Below are 22,721 nucleotides of genomic sequence, written 5' to 3' on the forward strand. Positions count from 1 at the left end.
AGCAAAGGAGATCGCATCTGATGCGGCAGTCCTAAGACCCAATATTTCCATGCATAAGGCTACCAAAGGGAATGATTGTGACTGAAGGTTTTGACAAGCTGATATCAATGTTAAACTTCTCTTGTCTGACAAGGACAGAGTCATAGACACTGAATTTATCTAGAAACCTAAAAAGGTTACCCTTGTCTGAGGAATCAATGAACTGATTGGTAAATTGATCCTCCAACCATGAACTTGAAGAAACAACACAAGTCGATTCGCATGAGATTCTTCGAAAATGAGAAGACTGAGCAAGTACCAAGATATCGTCCAAATAAGGAAATATCAAAACCCTATTCTCTGATTACAGAAAGAAGGGCACCGAGAACCTTTGAAAAAAATTCTTGGAACTGAGGCTAGGCCAAACAGTAGAGCCACAAAACTGGTAATGCTTGTCTAAAAAGAGAATCTCAGACACTAAAAGTGATCTGGATGAATCGGAATATGCAGATACACATCCTGTAAATCTATTGTAGACATATAATGCCCTTGCTAAACAAAAGGCAGGATAGTCCTACAGTAACCATCTTGAATGTTGGTATCCTAACATAACGATTCAATAATGATAGATCCAGAACTGGTCTGAAGGAATTGACCTTCTTTGGTACAATGAAGAGATAAAATAAAACCCCAGCCCCTGTTCCAGAACTGGAACTGGCATAAATACTCCAGCCAACTCTAGATCTGAAACACATTTCAGAAATGCTGAGCCTTGCTGTGTCAACTGGGACACGGGAAAGAAAAGAATCTCTTAGCAGGAGGCCTTAACTTGAAGCCAATTCTGTACCTTTCTGAAACAATGTTTCTGAAACCAGAGATTAAGAACGGAATTGATCCAAATTTCTTTGAAGAAAACGTAATCTGCCCCATACCAGCTGAGCTGGAATAAGGGCCGCACCTTCATAGATACTTAGGAGCTGGCTATAGGTTTCTATAAGGCTTGGATATATTCCAAACTGGAAATAGTTTCCAAACTGATACCGCTCCTGAGGATGAAGGATCAGGCTTTTGTTCCTTGTTGTGAGGAAAGGAACGAAATGATTATTTACCCTGGAAAGAAAGGGAAAGCAAAGTTGACTTAGAAGACATGTCAGCATTCCAAGTTTAATCCATAAAGCTTTTCTAGCTAAAATAGCTAGAGACATATACCTGACATCAACTCTAATGATATCAAAAGATGGTATCACCAATAAAATTATTAGCATGTTATAGAATAATAATAATGCTATAAAATTATGATCTGTTACTTGTTGCGCTAAAGCTTCTAACCAAAAAGTTGAAGCTGCAGCAACATCCGCTAAAAATATAGCAGGTCTAAGAAGATTACCTGAACATAAGTAAGCTTTTCTTAGAAAAGATTCAATTTTCCTATCTAAAGGATCCTTAAATGAAGTACTATCTGCCATAGGAATAGTAGTACATTAGCAGGAGTAGAGACAGCCCCATAACCTTAGGGATTTTTGTCCCAAAAAACTCTAATCTGTCAGATGGCACAGGATATAATTTGTTTAAACGTCTAGAAGGAGTAAATAAATTACCCAAATTATTCCATTCCCTGGAAATTACTTCAGAAATAGCATCAGGGAGATAAAACACTTCTGGAATAACTACAGGAGATTTAAAAACCTTATTTAAACGTTTACATTTAGTATCAAGAGGACCAGAATCCTCTATTTCTAATGCAAATAACACTTCTTTAAGCAAAGAACGAATAAATTCCATCTTGAACAAATACAAAGATTTATCAGCATCAACCTCTGAGACAGAAACCTCTGAACCAGAAGAACCATTATCAGTATCAGAATGATGATGTTCATTTAAAAATTCATCTGAAAAAAAGAGAAGTTTTAAAAGACTTTTATGTATACTAGAAGGAGAAATAACAGACATAGCCTTCTTAATGGATTTAAAAAATAAAATCTCTTATGTTATCAGGAACACTCTGAAAATTAGATGTTGACGGACAGCAACAGGTAATGTAACAGTACTAAAGGAAATTTTATCTGCATTAATAAGTTTGACATGACATGCAATACAAATAACAGCTGGAGAAAACAGATACCAAAAGTTTATAGCAGACTTAGCTTGGTAGCTCCAGCACTGTGCAGTGATTTTCCTGTAGTATCTTCTGACTCAGTTGCAACGTGGAACATCTTGCAATATGTAAAAGAAAAAAACAACATATAAAGCAAAATTGATCAAATTCCTTAAATGACAGTTTCAGGAATGGGAAAAGAAATGCCAGTGAACAAGCTTCTAGCAACCAGAAGCAATAAATAATGAGACTTAAATAATGTGGAGACAAAAATGACGCCCATATTTTTTAGCGCCAAAAAAGACGCCCACATTATTTGGCGCCTAAATGCTTTTGGCGCCAAAAATGACGCCACATCCGGAACGCCGACATCCTTGACGCAAAATAACGTCAAAAAATGACGCAACTTCCGGCGACACGTATGACGCCGGAAACGGAAAAGAATTTTTGCGCCAAAAAAGTCCGCGCCAAGAATGACGCAATAAAATGAAGCATTTTCAGCCCCCGCGAGCCTAACAGCCCACAGGGAAAAAAGTCAAATTTTTGAGGTAAGAAAAAATATGATAATTCAATGCATAATCCCAAATATGAAACTGACTGTCTGGAAATAAGGAAAGTTGAACATTCTGAGTCAAGGCAAATAAATGTTTGAATACATATATTTAGAACTTTATAAATAAAGTGCCCAACCATAGCTTAGAGTGTCACAGAAAATAAGACTTACTTACCCCAGGACACTCATCTACATGTTTGTAGAAAGCCAAACCAGTACTGAAACGAGAATCAGTAGAGGAAATGGTAAATATAAGAGTATATCGTCGATCTGAAAAGGGAGGTAAGAGATGAATCTCTACGACCGATAACAGAGAACCTTATGAAATAGACCCCGTAGAAGGAGATCACTGCATTCAATAGGCAATACTCTCTTCACATCCCTCTGACATTCACTGCACGCTGAGAGGAAAACCGGGCTCCAACTTGCTGCGGAGCGCATATCAACGTAGAATCTAGCACAAACTTACTTCACCACCTCCCTTGGAGGCAAAGTTTGTAAAACTGATTTGTGGGTGTGGTGAGGGGTGTATTTATAGGCATTTTAAGGTTTGGGAAACTTTGCCTCTCCTGGTAGGAATGTATATCCCATACGTCACTAGCTCATGGACTCTTGTTAATTACATGAAAGAAAGAAACATTTTTGGTAGGGGTTAAATTATCAGTTGAGCTCCCTTCTAAAGGATCAGCTGATGGTTCAAAGTCCAAAAGTTCCTCAAAATTGAATACTTTTTGTTGTGTATGAGTCTATGTGTATGAGTATCCCCAATATGTGAATTATGTGTATATGTTCATGCTTATAGCCAGTGGGCTATGGAGGTATATAGTACTTAACTGTAAGCACCTTTGTCTACTGTGCTTACCTAAGGAAGCATGTAATATCTCCTCATTGGGAGAAGTTTTTCACTGCCTGTCTGAAATGCCTGTCTTTCCCTTTGTCCTTTATAGGCACTCTGAGGAGGGAAATGGGTATCAGATCAGTTAGAGAACCCCATATCAACGATGAGTGGAAAGTAGATCAGCACTTCACCTCACTCTATTTTGGAGGCAAAAATTTGGCTTAGGTAGTCTTCCTAGTGGACTAGAGTGTTATCCCACATGTGATGTCCTAGAAACTCACACCATTTAATAAAAGATACACAAGGTGTACACTTGGTACACTATGCTGGATACACTGGATGAAGAGAGGTATTTTTCTTCCAAAATGCTATAAAAAAGGCTATCGTTTATCAAGGTTTGGGGCTATTCCTTAAACAGCAACGGGCATTTTGTAGAGGTCATTTTGCAACAGATGATTAATACATTTATGGGTGCATATATGGGTCTTTATATTTAACCCTTTTATTGCCAAGGGCTATATAAAGTGTCAAAATGTCTAGGTAAATACCATGGGGTGTCTAAATTTTACAAATATATACTTTTGTGTAGCTGTTTTGGACTGGGTGACCGCTATAAAGCTTACAGTCCAAGCATATCAACTTTTAGTGTTAAAGCAATAAATTCATTCTTGTAGTTTTGTGCTATAAATTACTTGAAAACCTAGACATTATGGATATTCCTAACAAAATAATCTATTTTGAGTTATTTTTTTGATTGCTAATTCTGCCGAAATTATTATAATAAAAACTATAAAACAAACTGTTGTTTGACAGAGTAATAACTAACATTTACATCCGTTATCAAATTATTAGAATTTTAAAAAGTTGTATTTCTTTCACAGGTTTTTATATGTTTTAGAAATGCCTTATGGGGTTTACTACTTGGAGAGCTGTTTGGGAGGGATCAGGGAGGGTAATCCCTACACTAGAGCAAATATCAACCTTGCAAGCTGATTAACCACTGATGGGAATTTCAGAATTTTAGTGTGCAGCTGCAATTAGCAGCCTTCTAATTGCCAAACACCAGAGGCAAAGCGATGCATGTCTGCTATTTATCAACAAATAGGATTGCATGGACGCTTTTACAATCATTTGTGTTATGACTGCACAGGCAGTATATGAAAAATTTAAGTGAAAAACCCAAAGTTTGTGAAAAGGTTAATGATTTTTTTTAATGTATTATTGGATTTAGCACCAAAATGGTGGCATGAAATATAGATCAATACCATGGGTTGCCTCCATAAATCCAATTGTATTGAAGGAAATTAGAAGTATTTCTTTGATCTTTCTTCCCCTCCTTTTCACTTAAATTTTTTCTTAGTTTAATTATGTAAGCAAAACTAAAATTATGACTGGCTTGTCATCCAATTCCATTCTCTGGTTCTTCTCAGAGCAACACAATGGGTAAAACATATTTCAGACCATTATTTTGTCCAAATGTATTCAAAGTATATCCAAACTAAAAAAAATAATCTAGAAATCAATACCTTAAGGTGATTTTGATGCCTAGTGTCTTTTCTCGGTTTGGTCATTATAATGGAGGCTACTACAATGCCAATAAACTGTAGCATTTATACACTCAATAATGCCATCTTTCCTTTACACAAACAAAAAAAGTAAAAACCACAGCTATTGGACAACAATCGCAGATTAAGATCCAGCAAAAAATAAAAACATTTAAATAACTCACACCTTGCACACGTCACTATGTACAGGATATATATAATAGTTCAATATAGGATCATGTAATTAAAGGGACACTTCATGATTCAGATACAGCATGCAATTTTAAACAACTTTCCAATTTATTTCCATTAACAAAATGTGCATAGTCTTTTAATATTTACACTTTTTGAGTCACCAGCTCCTACTGAGCATGTGCAACAATTCACAGCATATACGTATATGCATTTGTGATTGGCTGATGGCTGTCACATGATACAGGGGGAGTGGAAATAGACAGAACTTTGCAATTTATTTAACAAAAATCTACTACTCATTTGCAGTTCAGACTAAGTGCTATTGCATTGTCTTCTTATCATGCATTTGTTGATTATGCATATCTACTGTATTGACTGGTCCTTTAAGTGTTTATTTGCACAGATAGAATACTACATATTGCATATGTCCTGAAGCTAAATACATAAAACCCCTAAGAATAAAAATACCTTTTTTACCAAACATATATACTTACCATGAGGTAGGCGGCACAATTGGAGTAGATGTTGTAGGAATGGATCTCTGTTCTGTAACAGGTGTACAATCAGAAGGGAGGTTTAGGTTGATGCGAACCTATGCAACATAAGGAAAAAAAAACACTAAGATTCAAACAACGTTAAAAGAAAAAAAAAAAAAGAAGAAAGTGCAGAAGTGTTTGCACCTCATTGTGGATATACCAAGGGATTTTGTTGTGCATGCAAACCAAAACCAAAATGTGCAAAAACTCTTGACAGATGATCAGATAGAATAAACTATGTACACAACATGAAGTAAAAAAGCAATGCTTTTGCTAAAATTGAATACTTTAATACAGCCCAGTCCACTATTTTACATCTTCCCAGATAAAATGGTATGAGATAAAAGCCTTTTTTTCACATCATGTTGTACAAGTGCTATTTTGGCAGTGTGTACAGTTATTGAAAACAAGTGATACAAATGGTAATATGAAAGAGTGCCTGCCTGGGTACCAAATCTTGAACCAACAGAGCATGTGGACGGTGCATTCAATCGTGAAGAAGGCGTAAATGTCTTTGAATAGTATTTAGAAGCTAGAGCAGAGCCAAAAGGCTGAGGTATTGTAGAAGCAATGTAGGGTTCATTATCAATAGGAAAAGCAGGCTAGAAAAAAAGAAAGACATTCAATTTATTGAATACAGGAGATGTGTATTAGCACTTAAAGGCAAGGTGCAAGATGTAAAAACACCATTGCATTTTTGAAATGTACTTTAAAATGAAGGACAAAATAGGAAAATTAAATATGTCCATAAAATGCTTAATTTCAACAGAGCAATTTATTTGATGGATAAACCCTCTTCATGCGTGTATTTCCTTGTAAAATTGCTAAGCATACAGCCAACAATATGCATCTCTGCAACTCATACAATAGTTTAATTTGTACATTAGCCAATAAAAAGGATGAACTTGTCCTTCTGCATTAATTTATCGGGTGACCTGCATGTATGCTTTTCCAGGGGCACCTCATTTTACAAATGTGCATGTGTGTTTACCCCTTTAGCATTTAACTACAGTAACAAATATATTCTAAAAAAATATAAAAAAAGTTTAATATGGACCTGTAATTGACTGTCAAGTATCGAGGGACAAAAACATGGTAGTCAAACTAAAATATTCATCTATTAAGAAAGAATTACCATCAACATAACATGTCATTTTAAAAGCATTACATTGTTAAAATACTCTCTACCCCAGAGGCAGAACTTATCTTCACTTTCTGTGATGATTTTTTTTTTTAGTGAAAAGTTTTCTGCAGGTCATTTTGAAATAAAATTCAATTTTAAATTAGGCAGTTACACTAAAGCACCAGTTGAATTGCAATGTGTTTATTAACTAGAGACTAAAAGCCATTTTATAATATATTACAGCAGTTGAAAATTGCATTGCAAGTTAGCTGCAGAGAAAAATACATTTTATTAAGTTTTTCAAATGTCTCTTGAATAAACTGGTTTCCTTTTCTCTTGGCCTAACATCACATCATTATTAGGTAAAAATGTAGTAATAAAACAGGTGCATTGTTCACAAGAACACCTTATGTTCAGGAGTAACATCTTTATAGACTGGGAAATTTTAGGGGGCAGGGTTGAAACAAATCCCTGAGTGCTAGTCATCGATCAATGTGCTGCCGCATATTTGACTGGGCTCTTCAAACAGCACTGCTCTGATAAAACTGTGTTAAGGAAAACTTACACAGTGCAGCTAGAGCTTAGCTCAGTTTGAAGAGAACAGACTAATGTGGAGCAGCGCTGCAAAGTGATAGTGCTAACAGTTCCTGCATGTGTCCCTCTCTTTCTGCAGACATGCTGCATTTTTTGCGACGACATCTCAGATCACAGTGTCATGTTCTGCCTTGGAGCTCTCCACATAAAAAGCAATGAGGCCAATAATAGAACACAATTGAAGACAAAAACTTTCAAACAACGGATCATCAAAATCCTGTTATTCAAATCAGTTGCGTAAATTGGAAAGTTGTTTCAAATCATATGCTTTATTTGAATCGAGAAATACATTTTTTGAGTTGTATGTCTTTTAACCCTGAAAACATAAAAACAGATCATTTAAGTGTTGTGAGAAAGTAAACATACTTTGGTACACATTTTTCTAAATATTGGTTACATAAAATAACTTTGTTTGTGTAGTTTGAGCACATAAAGGAATATGATATGTTGCTGTCCAAGAAGCTCTTTCCCTTTTTTTTTTAATATATTTATTATACATAGCCAATAATAAAACAGAATTCGAAAAATCAAAACAGTTAACGTCACGCAGGATGGATATGTATCTGGACCTTTATAGTATCAGTACATGCAGATGAAAAGAAAGACAAATTGGTTTGAAAATATCTTATCCATAGAACAGAAACAATACAAAAAAAAAAAGAAAACCAATTATACACATTTCCATCCTGAAAAACCCTGGCTGATTTTCATGCTTATGAAAGCTGAAAGCAAGTTTTGGCTAATATTTATCCTATAAGCCTAAACATTTTTATTAACACAGAGAAAAAGAAAAAAAGAGAAAAGGAGAAAGAAAGGTAAGAGAGTCCCCCCGGGGGTCCACAAGAGTGGATAATCTAGCCCCAACAAAAGGATTCTTAACTCCGACTTTATTCGATTTCTCTGAAATTTCTGATCCAGATGTGTGGGAATACCTGAAGCAAAACCATTTCAGCAAAACTAGTAGAGGACACAAATGGAGAAATAATCTGCCCTTGTAATTGAATAGGATAGGTCTTAATAGGCACCCATCCAATCAAGATACCTGGTGGAGATGGAAAGATTCGTATATAATCTGAGCTTGAATATCCCTAAAGATTTGGGCCAAACTAGGTGGGCGCTTAGCAATACAGTTTTTGAAAATGTATCTCACTATCAGTATAATGGTATTTAACATTCGTATTTTTGAACAAGCCCTAGGGTTGAGTGCTAGGAAAACTATATCTTCCAGTGAAAAAAGAGAAAGCCCCTTCATAAACTCTATTAAACCAGTATTGGATTTTCTGCCATAATTGACATATGTTGGGACAATACCATAGCATATGCGTAAGGTCTGCTCTGGCATATGAACAACGAGCACACCCAAACACTTTATTCGGGTAAAATTTAGACAATTTAAATGGTGAAAAATAGTAATTATTTAATAATTTCAGATGACGTTCTTTACCATTTTGGAATGGATTCAAACCCAATGGATTGCACTTTTCAAGGGAATTTATACTGACTGGAATATCCCTATAAAAAAAAGTAACTGAAAGTAATGCCTGCTGCATGTGTAAGAAATGCACTTATTTGCACTGTATGAGGGAAATGAGAACTGCAGGTGTGGGATTGGAATGCAGAGAACACAGAGCTCCACTGAGGTCATCCATGCCAATATGTGCTAATTGGTGGAGTCTGAGCACATGTGGGATGTTTTTATGTACAGAATTTCATAGGGGAAAAAAGGTTTACCAAACATAAAGACAGTCTGATGAAACGGCAGCTGCCAAGAAACGTGTTGCAGATAGGGGGTAAAACTTGGACACCCCTATTTTAACTCACTGCTTTTGTTTTTAATGTGTTGTTTTTAAATAAACAATTTTTTAAACTTAAAGGGACAGTCTAGTATAAATTAAACTTTCATTATTCAGATAGGACTTTTAATTTTAATCAACTTTCCAATTTACTTTTATCAAATGTGCTTTTTTCTCTTGGTATTCTTAGTTTAAACTAAACATAGGTAGGCTCATATGCTAACTTCTAAGCCTTTGAGGGCTGCCTCTTATCACATGATTTTTAAATCTCTTTTCAACACAAAGAGACAGAAAGTACACGTGGGCCATATAGATAACACTGTGTTCAGGCACAGGGGGTTATTTAAGATCTAGCACAAAACAATACTAAATTTAAGACAATAGATAATAAACAGTCACAGTCATGTGATCAGGGGGCTGGAAGAAGGTTCCTAGATACAAGGTAATCACAGAGGTAAAAAGTATATTAATATAACTGTGTTGGTTATGCAAAACTGGGGAATGGGTAATAAAGGGATTATCTATCTTTTAAAACAATACCAATTCTATGGTAGACTGTCCATTTAAGCACAGTTCTAGCACCTTTGTTTTTCTCATTTGAATGCTACACGGAGTTGAGCTTCATATCCTTGGATCTTTCTTGTGATTCAACTGGCACCTGGAGAGAGGGTGAGCGGATACACCCTGAGACATCAGCACGTCACTACCAGCACATGGTGTGCTATTGCCAAATGTGAGTACCCATTTTTGGATTTTGGTTGCATCATTTCATGCTCACTTTTGGTTGATCTGCACATGAGGTGCCCCTCTGTTTTGTGTTTCATTTAATAAAATATGACAGAACAAATAAAACGTATACACATGACCCATATAATTACCATATACTAATATGTAAGGAGAACCCTGACACACATGATCTTGAAATGCCACAAATCTAAAAGGAACATATAACCAAATTTTGTCACTACATGATTTGATCCCTGGAATACAGAATACAGGAGGGCATAAAGAGGATGATTATAAGTACAGCAATGTATCAAATTCTAGATTAATCCCAACATACTTGCCTGCTCCAAAATATGACATCCGAGGGGTAATACACAAAATTGGAACCTCAGGCTATTGCTACATTCCCTTTGTGGTAACAAAAAAAAGATTACACTGAAAATAACAAAACGGGTTCCTGCATTAGGAAGCCCTGAGCTAACTTACAAGCAACCATGACAGAAGCCAGGCAGTGTTTGTTGTCTTGCAGAAGGGAGTATGCCTTACCGAGAGGCATATAAGAAAGATAGGAAGAGCTATATGTAGGAAGATAGGACAAGATAATTACCCATTAGTTATTAAATATTAGAAATGTGATTCAACAACTTAGATTAAAAAAAAACAAAAGTAGCATCAACGAAATTTTTGTGAAAAACTTATTTTATGCTTACCAGATAATTTTTTTTTCCTCCCGGATAGGGAGTGTCTACGGCTTCATCCCTTACTGTTGGGAAATACAACACATGGCCACCAGGAGGAGGCAGACACCTCAGCCAAAGGCTTAAATATCCCTCCCACTTCCTCATTACCCATGTCATTCTGTCGAGGGAACAAGGAAAAGTAGGAGAAATATCAGGTTATAAATGGTGCCAGAAGAATAAGATAAATAATAGGGGGCCGCCCTTAGACAAGAAAAAAAGGACAGGGGCCAAGGACTCTCCCTATCCGGAAGGAAAGGAATTTATCTGGTAAGCATAAATTATGTTTTCCTTCCTAAGATATGGAGAAGTCCACGGCTTCATTCCTTACTGTTGGGAAAACAATACCCAAGCTCCGGAGGACACTGAATGAATAATGGGAGGGAACAAAAAGGAAAAGGAGGACCCTATTCTGAGGGCACCACAGCCTGCAAAACTTTTCTCCCGAAAGCTGCTTCAGCTGAAGCAAAAACATCAAACTAGTAAAAATTAGAAAAAGTATGTAAGGAGGACCAGGTAGCCACCTTTCAAATCTGATCCATAGATGCCTCGTTCTTAAAGGCCCAAGAGAAAGCCACTGCTCTAGTGGAATGAGCCGTTATTCTCTCAGGAGGATGATGTCCCGCTGTCTTATAAGCTAAGCGGATGACACTCCTTAACCAAAAAGATAGGGAAGTCGAAGTAGCCTTCTTCCCCTTACGCTTCCCTGAATAGAGAACAAACAAAGAGGAAGATTGTCTAAACTCCTTAGTAGCCTGAAGAAAGAACTTCAAGGCGTGAACCACATCCAAATGGTGAAGTAAACGTTCCTTCGATGAAGGAGGATTAGGACACAAGGAAGGAACCACAATCTCTTGATTGATGTTGCAATCTGACACAACCTTAGGAAGAAAAACTAAATTTAGTATGTAAAACTGCCTTATCTGTATGAAAAATCAGATAAGGGAACTCACATCGCAAAGCAGAGATCTCAGAAACTCTGTGCGCAGAGGCAATAGCCATTAAAAAGAGAACCTTCCAAGATAACAATTTAATATCAACAAAATGCAGAGGCTCAAACGTAGCCTGTTGCAAAATACAAAGAAAAAGATTTAGGCTCCAATGAGGAGCCTCAGATCTAAACACAGGTCTGATCCTAATCAGAGCCTTAACAAAGGACTGCATGTCTGGAAGCTCAGCCAGCCTCTTGTGCAATAAAACCAACAGGGCAGAAATCTGTCCTCTCAGGGAACTAGCAGAAAAGCTCTTCTCCAGTCCATCCTGGAGAAAAGATAAGATCCTGGCAACGTTAACTCTGTGCCAGTAAAAACCACGCTCTTCACACCAGAAGAAGTAGGTCCTCCACCCTTTGTGGTAGATACGCCGAGTAACTGGTTTACGAGCATGAATAAGAGTATCAATGACACTCTCAGAGAAACCTCTTTTTTCTAAGACTAAGTGTTCAATCTCTACGCAGTCAGCATCAGATAATCTAGATCTTGATGAACAAATAGACCTTGTAATAGCAGGTCTCTGCGACAAGGTACCTTCCATGGAGGAGATGAGGACATCCCCATTAGATCCACGAACCACATCCTTCGCGGCCATGATGGAGCAATCAGAATTACTGATACCCGCTCCTGCTTGATGCGGGCCACCACTCAAGGAAGAAGCGGTAATGGAGGAAAAAGATAGGAGTTTGACACTCCAGGGCACTGCTAGTGCCCCTTGACCTCGACCCGTACCAGGGAAGCTTGGTATTGAGATGGGGCACCATGAGATCTATCTCTGGCGTCCCCCACCTTCTGCATATCTCTGCAAACACCTTGGGATGGAAAAACTATTCCCGTGGGTGGAAGGATTGCCTGCTGAGAAAATCCGCCTCCCAGTTGTCCACACCCGGAATGTGGATCGCTGACAGCGAACAGCTGTGGGCCTCCGCCCACTCCAGAATTTGAGATACTTCCTTGATCGCCAAGGAACTTCTCATTCCTCCCTAATGGTTGATGTAAGCCACCAAGGATATATTGTCTGATTGAAATCTGATAAACTGGGACGAACCAAGAAGTGGCCAAGCCTTCAAGGCATTGAAGATTGCCCGTAATTCCAAAATTGATCTGGAGGGAGGACTCCTCCTGAGTTCACAACCCTTGTGCCTTCCTGGCACCTCAAACAGCTCCTCATCTTGATAGGCTTGTTTCCGTAGTCACAATCTCCCAGGATAGTCTTAAGAAACACACCCCTCGGGACAGATGATCCGGACAGAGCCACCAAGAGAGCGATTCTCTCGACTGGCTGTCTAATACAATCTATAGAGACAGATCAGAATGATCGCCGTTCCACTGTCTCAGCATGCACAGTTATAAAGGTCTGAGACGGAACCTGGCAAAAGGAATGATGTCCATGCAGGACACCATGAGACCAATCATCTCCATACACTGAGCCACAGAGGGACTCAAGGAGGTCAAGACATGACAAAGTTAGCTTGCAACGTCTCCGGTCTAAGAAATATCCTCATGGATATGGAGTCTATTATAGCACCCAGGAATTCCAACCTGGTACTTGGGAAAAGAGAACGCTTTTCCAAGTTTATCTTCCTTCCATGTGATCGAAGAAGACTGAGAAGGGACTCTGTGTATTCTTCCGTAAGACAAGATGGTGCTTGCACCAGAATATCGTCCAAGTATGGGGCTACTGTAATACCCTGAGTTTTGGCAACGGCTAGAAGAGCCCCCAGAACCTTCATAAGGATTCTTGGAGCAGTAGCTAGGCCAAACGGAAGAGCAATGAACTGGAAGTGCTGGTCCAGGAATGCAAACCTCAGGAACTGAAAGTTTTCCCTATGGATTGGAACATGAAGGTAAGCATCCTTAAGATCTATAGTGGTCATAAACTGGCCTTCCTGAACTAAAGGAAGGATGGACCTTATCGTCTCCATCTTGAAGGAAGGGACACTTAGAAATATGTTTAAGCACTTTAGGTCCAGAATTGGACCTCAAACCTCTTTCTTGGATAGAGCTTTAATTCTGTCTTAAATATCCTCGAGTGGAGACTCCACCTCAATGAGTTCCGACAAAGAGCCGCACCAATAGGTAGCTGCTCCAGCAACCGTGGCAACTGCAGCCTCCGGTTAAAATAAAAATCCTGTATGTTGAAACATCTTTCTCAGAAAGGTTTCCATTTTCTTATCTATCGGCTTTCTGAACGAAGAATTATCCTCAAGAGGTATAGTAGTACGTTTAGCAAGCATAGAGATAGCACAATCCACCTTAGGAATGGAACCACAAAAATACAGCTGAGAGTCCAGGACCGGGAACAACTTTTTTTTTTAAAAGTAGACGAGGGGGAAAAGGAAGATCCAATTCTTTCCCATCCGTTGTTAAAAATGTTCGCCATTTTTTTTTTTTTTTTACATTTTTTTTTTTTTTTATTTAAATCCAGCAAAGTTTAACAAAAACAGAATTTATGTTTACCTGATAAATTACTTTCTCCAACGGTGTGTCCGGTCCACGGCGTCATCCTTACTTGTGGGATATTCTCTTCCCCAACAGGAAATGGCAAAGAGCCCAGCAAAGCTGGTCACATGATCCCTCCTAGGCTCCGCCTTCCCCAGTCATTCGACCGACGTAAAGGAGGAATATTTGCATAGGAGAAATCATATGATACCGTGGTGACTGTAGTTAAAGAAAATAAAATATCAGACCTGATTAAAAAACCAGGGCGGGCCGTGGACCGGACACACCGTTGGAGAAAGTAATTTATCAGGTAAACATAAATTCTGTTTTCTCCAACATAGGTGTGTCCGGTCCACGGCGTCATCCTTACTTGTGGGAACCAATACCAAAGCTTTAGGACACGGATGATGGGAGGGAGCAAATCAGGTCACCTAGATGGAAGGCACCACGGCTTGCAAAACCTTTCTCCCAAAAATAGCCTCAGAAGAAGCAAAAGTATCAAATTTGTAAAATTTGGTAAAAGTGTGCAGTGAAGACCAAGTCGCTGCCTTACATATCTGATCAACAGAAGCCTCGTTCTTGAAGGCCCATGTGGAAGCCACGGCCCTAGTGGAATGAGCTGTGATTCTTTCAGGAGGCTGCCGTCCGGCAGTCTCATAAGCCAATCTGATGATGCTTTTAAGCCAAAAAGAGAGAGAGGTAGAAGTTGCTTTTTGACCTCTCCTTTTACCAGAATAAACAACAAACAAGGAAGATGTTTGTCTGAAATCCTTTGTAGCATCTAAATAGAATTTTAGAGCACGAACTACATCCAAATTGTGCAACAAACGTTCCTTCTTTGAAACTGGATTCGGACACAAAGAAGGCACGACTATCTCCTGGTTAATGTTTTTGTTAGAAACAACTTTCGGAAGAAAACCAGGTTTAGTACGCAAAACCACCTTATCTGCATGGAACACCAGATAAGGAGGAGAACACTGCAGAGCAGATAACTCTGAAACTCTTCTAGCAGAAGAAATTGCAACCAAAAACAAAACTTTCCAAGATAATAACTTAATATCTACGGAATGTAAGGGTTCAAACGGAACCCCCTGAAGAACTGAAAGAACTAAATTGAGACTCCAAGGAGGAGTCAAAGGTTTGTAAACAGGCTTGATTCTAACCAGAGCCTGAACAAAAGCTTGAACATCTGGCACAGCCGCCAGCTTTTTGTGAAGTAAAACAGATAAAGCAGAAATCTGTCCCTTCAAAGAACTTGCAGATAATCCTTTCTCCAAACCTTCTTGAAGAAAGGATAGAATCTTAGGAATTTTTATCTTGTTCCATGGGAATCCTTTAGATTCACACCAACAGATATATTTTTTCCATATTTTATGGTAGATTTTTCTAGTTACAGGCTTTCTGGCCTGAACAAGAGTATCAATGACAGAATCTGAGAACCCTCGCTTTGATAAAATCAAGCGTTCAATCTCCAAGCAGTCAGTTGGAGTGAGGCCAGATTCGGATGTTCGAACGGAGCTTGAACAAGAAGGTCCTGTCTCAAAGGTAGCTTCCATGGTGGAGCCGATGACATATTCACCAGGTCTGCATACCAAGTCCTGCGTGGCCACGCAGGAGCTATCAAGATCACCGATGCCCTCTCCTGATTGATCCTGGCTACCAGCCTGGGGATGAGAGGAAACGGTGGGAATACATAAGCTAGGTTGAAGGTCCAAGGTGCTACTAGTGCATCTACTAGAGTCTCCTTGGGATCCCTGGATCTGGACCCGTAGCAAGGAACCTTGAAGTTCTGACGAGAGGCCATCAGATCCATGTCTGGAATGCCCCACAATTGAGTAATTTGGGCAAAGATTTCCGGGTGGAGTTCCCACTCCCCCGGATGAAATGTCTGACGACTCAGAAAATCCGCTTCCCAGTTTTCCACTCCTGGGATGTGGATTGCAGACAAGTGGCAGGAGTGAGTCTCCGCCCATTGAATGATTTTGGTCACTTCTTCCATCGCCAGGGAACTCCTTGTTCCCCCCTGATGGTTGATATACGCGACAGTCGTCATGTTGTCTGATTGAAACCGTATGAATTTGGCCTTTGCTAGCTGAGGCCAAGCCTTGAGAGCATTGAATATCGCTCTCAGTTCCAGAATATTTATCGGGAGAAGAGATTCTTCCCGAGACCAAAGACCCTGAGCTTTCAGGGGTTCCCAGACCGCACCCCAGCCCACCAGACTGGCGTCGGTCGTGACAATGACCCACTCTGGTCTGCGGAAGCTCATCCCCTGTGACAGGTTGTCCAGGGTCAGCCACCAACGGAGTGAATCTCTGGTCCTCTGATCTACTTGTATCGTCGGAGACAAGTCTGTATAATCCCCATTCCACTGACTGAGCATGCACAGTTGTAATGGTCTCAGATGAATTCGCGCAAAAGGAACTATGTCCATTGCCGCGACCATCAAACCTATTACTTCCATGCACTGCGCTATGGAAGGAAGAGGAACAGAATGAAGTACTTGACAAGAGCTTAGAAGTTTTGATTTTCTGGCCTCTGTCAGAAAAATCCTCATTTCTAAGGAGTCTATTATTGTTCCCAAGAAGGGAACTCTTGTTGACGGAGATAGAGAACTCTTTTCTACGTTCACTTTCCACCCGTGAGATCTGAGAAAGGCCAGGACGATGTCCGTATGAGCCTTTGCTTGTGGTAGGGACGACGCTTGAATCAGTATGTCGTCCAAGTAAGGTACTACTGCAATGCCCCTTGGTCGTAGCACCGCTAGAAGGGACCCTAGTACCTTTGTGAAAATTCTTGGAGCAGTGGCTAATACGAATGGAAGTGCCACAAACTGGTAATGCTTGTCCAGAAAGGCGAACCTTAGGAACCGATGATGTTCCTTGTGGATAGGAATATGTAGATACGCATCCTTTAAATCCACCGTGGTCATGAATTGACCTTCCTGGATGGAAGGAAGAATTGTCCGAATGGTTTCCATTTTGAACGATGGAACCTTGAGAAACTTGTTTAGGATCTTGAGATCTAAGATTGGTCTGAATGTTCCCTCTTTTTTGGGAACTATGAACAGATTGGAGTAGAATCCCATCCCTTGTTCTCCTAATGGAACAGGATGAATCACTCCCATTTTTAACAGGTCTTCTACACAATGTAAGAATGCCTGTCTTTTTATGTGGTCTGAAGACAAATGAGACCTGTGGAACCTCCCCCTTGGGGGTAGCTCCTTGAATTCCAGAAGATAACCTTGGGAGACTATTTCTAGCGCCCAAGGATCCAGAACATCTCTTGCCCAAGCCTGAGCGAAGAGAGAAAGTCTGCCCCCCACCAGATCCGGTCCCAGATCGGGGGCCAACATCTCATGCTGTCTTGGTAGCAGTGGCAGGTTTCTTGGCCTGCTTACCTTTGTTCCAGCCTTGCATTGGCCTCCAGGCTGGCTTGGTTTGAGAAGTATTACCCTCTTGCTTAGAGGATGTAGCACTTGGGGCTGGTCCGTTTCTGCGAAAGGGACGAAAATTTGGTTTATTTTTAGCCTTGAAAGACCTATCCTGAGGAAGGGCGTGGCCCTTACCCCCAGTGATATCAGAAATAATCTCTTTCAAGTCAGGGCCAAACAGCGTTTTCCCCTTGAAAGGTATGTTAAGCAATTTGTTCTTGGAAGACGCATCCGCTGACCAAGATTTTAGCCAAAGCGCTCTGCGCGCCACAATAGCAAACCCTGAATTTTTCGCCGCTAATCTAGCCAATTGCAAAGTGGCGTCTAAAGTAAAAGAGTTAGCCAATTTGAGAGCATGAATTCTGTCCATAATCTCCTCATAAGAAGAATCTTTATTGAGCGACTTTTCTAGTTCATCGAACCAGAAACACGCTGCTGTAGTGACAGGAACCATGCATGAAATTGGTTGTAGAAGGTAACCTTGCTGAACAAACATCTTTTTAAGCAAACCCTCTAATTTTTTATCCATAGGATCTTTGAAAGCACAACTATCTTCTATAGGGATAGTAGTGCGTTTGTTTAGAGTAGAAACCGCCCCCTCGACCTTGGGGACTGTCTGCCATAAGTCCTTTCTGGGGTCGACCATAGGAAACAATTTCTTAAATATAGGGGGAGGGACAAAAGGTATGCCGGGCCTTTCCCATTCTTTGTTTACAATGTCCGCCACCCGCTTGGGTATAGGAAAAGCTTCGGGGGGCCCCGGGACCTCTAGGAACTTGTCCATCTTACATAATTTCTCTGGAATGACCAAATTCTCACAATCATCCAGAGTAGATAACACCTCCTTAAGCAGAGCGCGGAGATGTTCCAATTTAAATTTGAATGTAATCACATCAGGTTCAGCTTGTTGAGAAATTTTCCCTGAATCTGAAATTTCTCCCTCAGACAAAACCTCCCTGGCCCCCTCAGACTGGTGTAGGGGCACTTCAGAACCAATATCATCAGCGTCCTCATGCTCTTCAGTATTTTCTAAAACAGAGCAGTCGCGCTTTCGCTGATAAGTGGGCATTTTGGCTAAAATGTTTTTGATAGAATTATCCATTACAGCCGTTAATTGTTGCATAGTAAGGAGTATTGGCGCACTAGATGTACTAGGGGCCTCCTGTGTGGGCAAGACTGGCGTAGACGAAGGAGGGGATGATGCAGTACCATGCTTACTCCCCTCACTTGAGGAATCATCTTGGGCATCATTTTCTCTAAATTTTGTGTCACATAAATCACATCTATTTAAATGAGAAGGAACCTTGGCTTCCCCACATACAGAACATAGTCTATCTGATAGTTCAGACATGTTAAACAGGCATAAACTTGATAACAAAGTACAAAAAACGTTTTAAAATAAAACCGTTACTGTCACTTTAAATTTTAAACTGAACACACTTTATTACTGAAAATGTGAAAAAGTATGAAGGAATTGTTCAAAATTCACCAAACTTTCACCACAGTGTCTTAAAGCCTTAAAAGTATTGCACACCAAATTTGAAAGCTTTAACCCTTAAAATAACGGAACCGGAGCCGTTTTTATATTTAACCCCTATACAGTCCCTGGTATCTGCTTTGCTGAGACCCAACCAAGCCCAAAGGGGAATACGATACCAAATGACGCCTTCAGTAAGCTTTTTCTATGTATCTGAGCTCCTCACACATGCATCTGCATGTCTTGCTTCCCAAAAACAACTGCGCAATAGAGGCGCGAAAATGAGGCTCTGCCTATGATTAGAGAAGGCCCCCAGTGAAAAAGGTGTCCAATACAGTGCCTGCCGGTTATTTTACATAACTCCCAAGAATAAAATAACTCCTCAAAACTATGAAGTATTAAAAATGCTTATATATCAATCGTTTTAGCCCAGAAAAATGTCTACCAGTCTTTAAAGCCCTTTATTCTTATTTAATAAAAATGGCTTACCGGATCCCATAGGGAAAATGACAGCTTCCAGCATTACAAAGTCTTGTTAGAAATGTGTCATACCTCAAGCAGCAAAAGTCTGCTCACTGTTTCCCCCAACTGAAGTTAATTCCTCTCAACAGTCCAGTGTGGAAACAGCCATCGATTTTAGTAACGGTTGCTAAAATCATTTTCCTCTTACAAACAGAAATCTTCATCTCTTTTCTGTTTCAGAGTAAATAGTACATACCAGCACTATTTTAAAATAACAAACTCTTGATTGAAGAATAAAAACTACATTTAAACACCAAAAAACTCTAAGCCATCTCCGTGGAGATGTTGCCTGTACAACGGCAAAGAGAATGACTGGGGAAGGCGGAGCCTAGGAGGGATCATGTGACCAGCTTTGCTGGGCTCTTTGCCATTTCCTGTTGGGGAAGAGAATATCCCACAAGTAAGGATGACGCCGTGGACCGGACACACCTATGTTGGAGAAAACCATATCAATAAATGAAAACATACTTCAAGACTTTTCCAAATCTTATCTTTTTGCACCACGCAGGGTCAAAGCATTGTACATCACATAATCTCATAACAAGGAAAACCAAATTCTATACTAAAATTAGTAATTTTCTCAAAGATCGATTTAACTGCTGGATTTTAAATTCTTCCTTATCCCCTGGGCGGGGAGGACAACACAAAGACAAACAGACAGATAGACAACACACCGAAAAGGGGGAAAAAAGAAAAAAAGAAAAAAAGGAGAGACAGAAAAGAAAAAGGGACAAATAATAAAAAAACAAAAAACAAAAAAAAAAACAACTCCCGACTCGCCCACCCCTCTGCAGCCCAGCCACCATTCATTTTCAAAGACCCTCAATCCATGACTGTGGAAAAACATCTAATAATGTCAATTCAGCAAAACTAATTGATTGCAAAAATGGGTGAAGAATCCGTTTTTGAAGTGGTCTTTGGTAAGTTAGAATAGCTGGAGACCACTTCCATAGGAAGTTCTTAATCCATTTTTCTGACGCATTCTTAAGATGGTATGATTCATATACTATTTGTTCCTGGATATATTTAAAGATCAAAGCTAGCCCTGGTACATGCTTAGCCTTCCAATTTTTAAGCAAGCAGCTTCTAACCACTAGTATAACAGTATTAAGACTATTTCTAGTACTATTACTAATAGCATTTTGTAAAGGAACCAAGAGCAAGACTTCCTCCAAAGACAAACCTATAGACACTTTGTATAGTTTATTAAACCAAAAAATTATCTTTAACCAGAGCTGTCTAACTCTAGGACAAGACCAAAACATGTGCCCTGTATCCGCTTTATTATAATAACAGCGTGGACATCTGCTAACCATTGTTGTATAAAACTTAGATAATCTAAGAGGAGATAGATAGAAATTATTAATCAACTTCATGTGAGATTCCCTCATGCCCATTGGGACTCTACATTTATAGAGAGAGTCAAAACTCTGTTTAATTTTTTTATGATCCATTGTAGGCAATAATGAAGACCAAGAATTACAGATATTATCCAAATATACCAAGCTTTGTTTATTCAACATGATATCATATAACAATGAGATCGATGAATCTCCTGCCAAGAATTTTTTAATAGAGAGTCTAATATCTGACCAAGCAATTGATAATGGAAACAGCCAATTTTGTGAGAAGAAAAAATGGCGAATTTGGAAATATGCAAACAAATTCGCCTGGGGTAGCTCATATTTATTAAACAAAGATCGACACGTATATATTTGACAGTTTCCATCTAATAACCGATTCACAAAAACTAGCCCTTTTTGAGCCCATTCCTTAAATACTTCCTGATACATTCCAGGTAAAAAACTATGATTACCTATAATAGGTAAAAATTCAGAGAATGAGAAATCTATATCCAGGCATTTACAAAACTTTTGCCAGGCAATAATTATATTTTTAATTGTAAAAAGTCCACATACATTCTGAGGTAGCTTGCGTACCGGCAAATGCAAAATGGCCTTTATAGAAAATGGCGTGATTAAAAAGGTTTCCAGATCTTCTGAAGAAACAATATTAGTTCCTGCGAGCCAGTCTACCGCTATTTTAACCATTGCCACTACATTATATAATTTAAGATTAGGGAGAGCCAGGCCAGCCGATTCAGATTTTTGCATTAATCTAAAAAGCGATATACGAGGTTTTTTATTATTCCAGATAAATCTTGAAAACTGTGTATAAATCTTCTTTAAATCTTTATTTAAGATGAATAATGGAAGATTCTGAAGAGGATAAAGAAGACGAGGAAATATGATAGATTTTATTAGATTAATCTTAGCCATAATTGACAACGGAAATACCGCCCATATCTGAAGATCTCTTTCAATTTTTTGAAACAGGGATTCAAAGTTTGCCTTGTACCATTGAGACGGATTTTTGTGCAAAACTAAACCCAAATACTTAATAGTGTCAACCACCTTAAACGGTATATTAGATATAGGAGAGATAGTACCTAAACACATTAACTCACTTTTTTCTAAATTAATCCTGTACCCAGAGAAGGAACTGAAATTGTCAAGAGCTTGTAAGATCACCGGTATGGATTGCTGACAATTAGCTAAGAAGATCAGAACGTCATCAGCATAAAGTAACGTTTTGAGTTTCTGAGGGCCCATCTGTACTCCTATTAAGATATCCCTGAGGCGAATCGCCAATGGCTCAAGCGCAATGTTAAATAACAATGGCGATAGGGGACAGCCCTGTCTGGTACCTCTCTGAAGAACTATCTTAGGAGACAAAAATCTATTGATAAGCAAGAAAGATATTGGTTTTGAATAGCGTTTAGATATAAATTGTACAAAATGGCTTTAAACCCGAAATTATCTAATGCCCTGAATAGATACTGCCATACAATTGAGTCAAAAGCTTTGACTGCGTCTAATGACAAAATAGCAACATCTTGCAACAGGGGTTTCTTACTGTTTTGATCTATATTCCAAGCATAATCCAGAAAATGTATAAGCTTGCGGATATTTTTCGTAGAATTTCTGGCAACCATGAATCCTGTCTGATCAGGATGGATAATTTTATGGAGGCCCATTGAAAGCCTAGAAGAAATAATAGCCATTAAAATCTTGTAATCTGAATTAAGCACAGAAATTGGCCTATAAGATGCTGGATCTTCCGCATTTTTACCTTTCTTTAA

General features: G+C 39.1%; 1 protein-coding gene across 1 annotated transcript in view; it reads right to left on the reverse strand.

The window, feature by feature from the left end:
• The window catches only part of LOC128649249 (spindle assembly abnormal protein 6 homolog), a 445,197-nt gene that overhangs the window by 49,131 nt on the left and 373,345 nt on the right, over positions 1-22,721 (reverse strand). The window contains exon 14 of the mRNA XM_053702402.1: positions 5,699-5,796. Within this exon, the coding sequence (XP_053558377.1) occupies positions 5,699-5,796 (98 nt within the window). The remainder of the gene's footprint in view (positions 1-5,698; positions 5,797-22,721) is intronic.

Source organism: Bombina bombina, chromosome 2, assembly GCF_027579735.1.
Source record: "Bombina bombina isolate aBomBom1 chromosome 2, aBomBom1.pri, whole genome shotgun sequence".
NCBI classification, from domain to species: domain Eukaryota; kingdom Metazoa; phylum Chordata; class Amphibia; order Anura; family Bombinatoridae; genus Bombina; species Bombina bombina.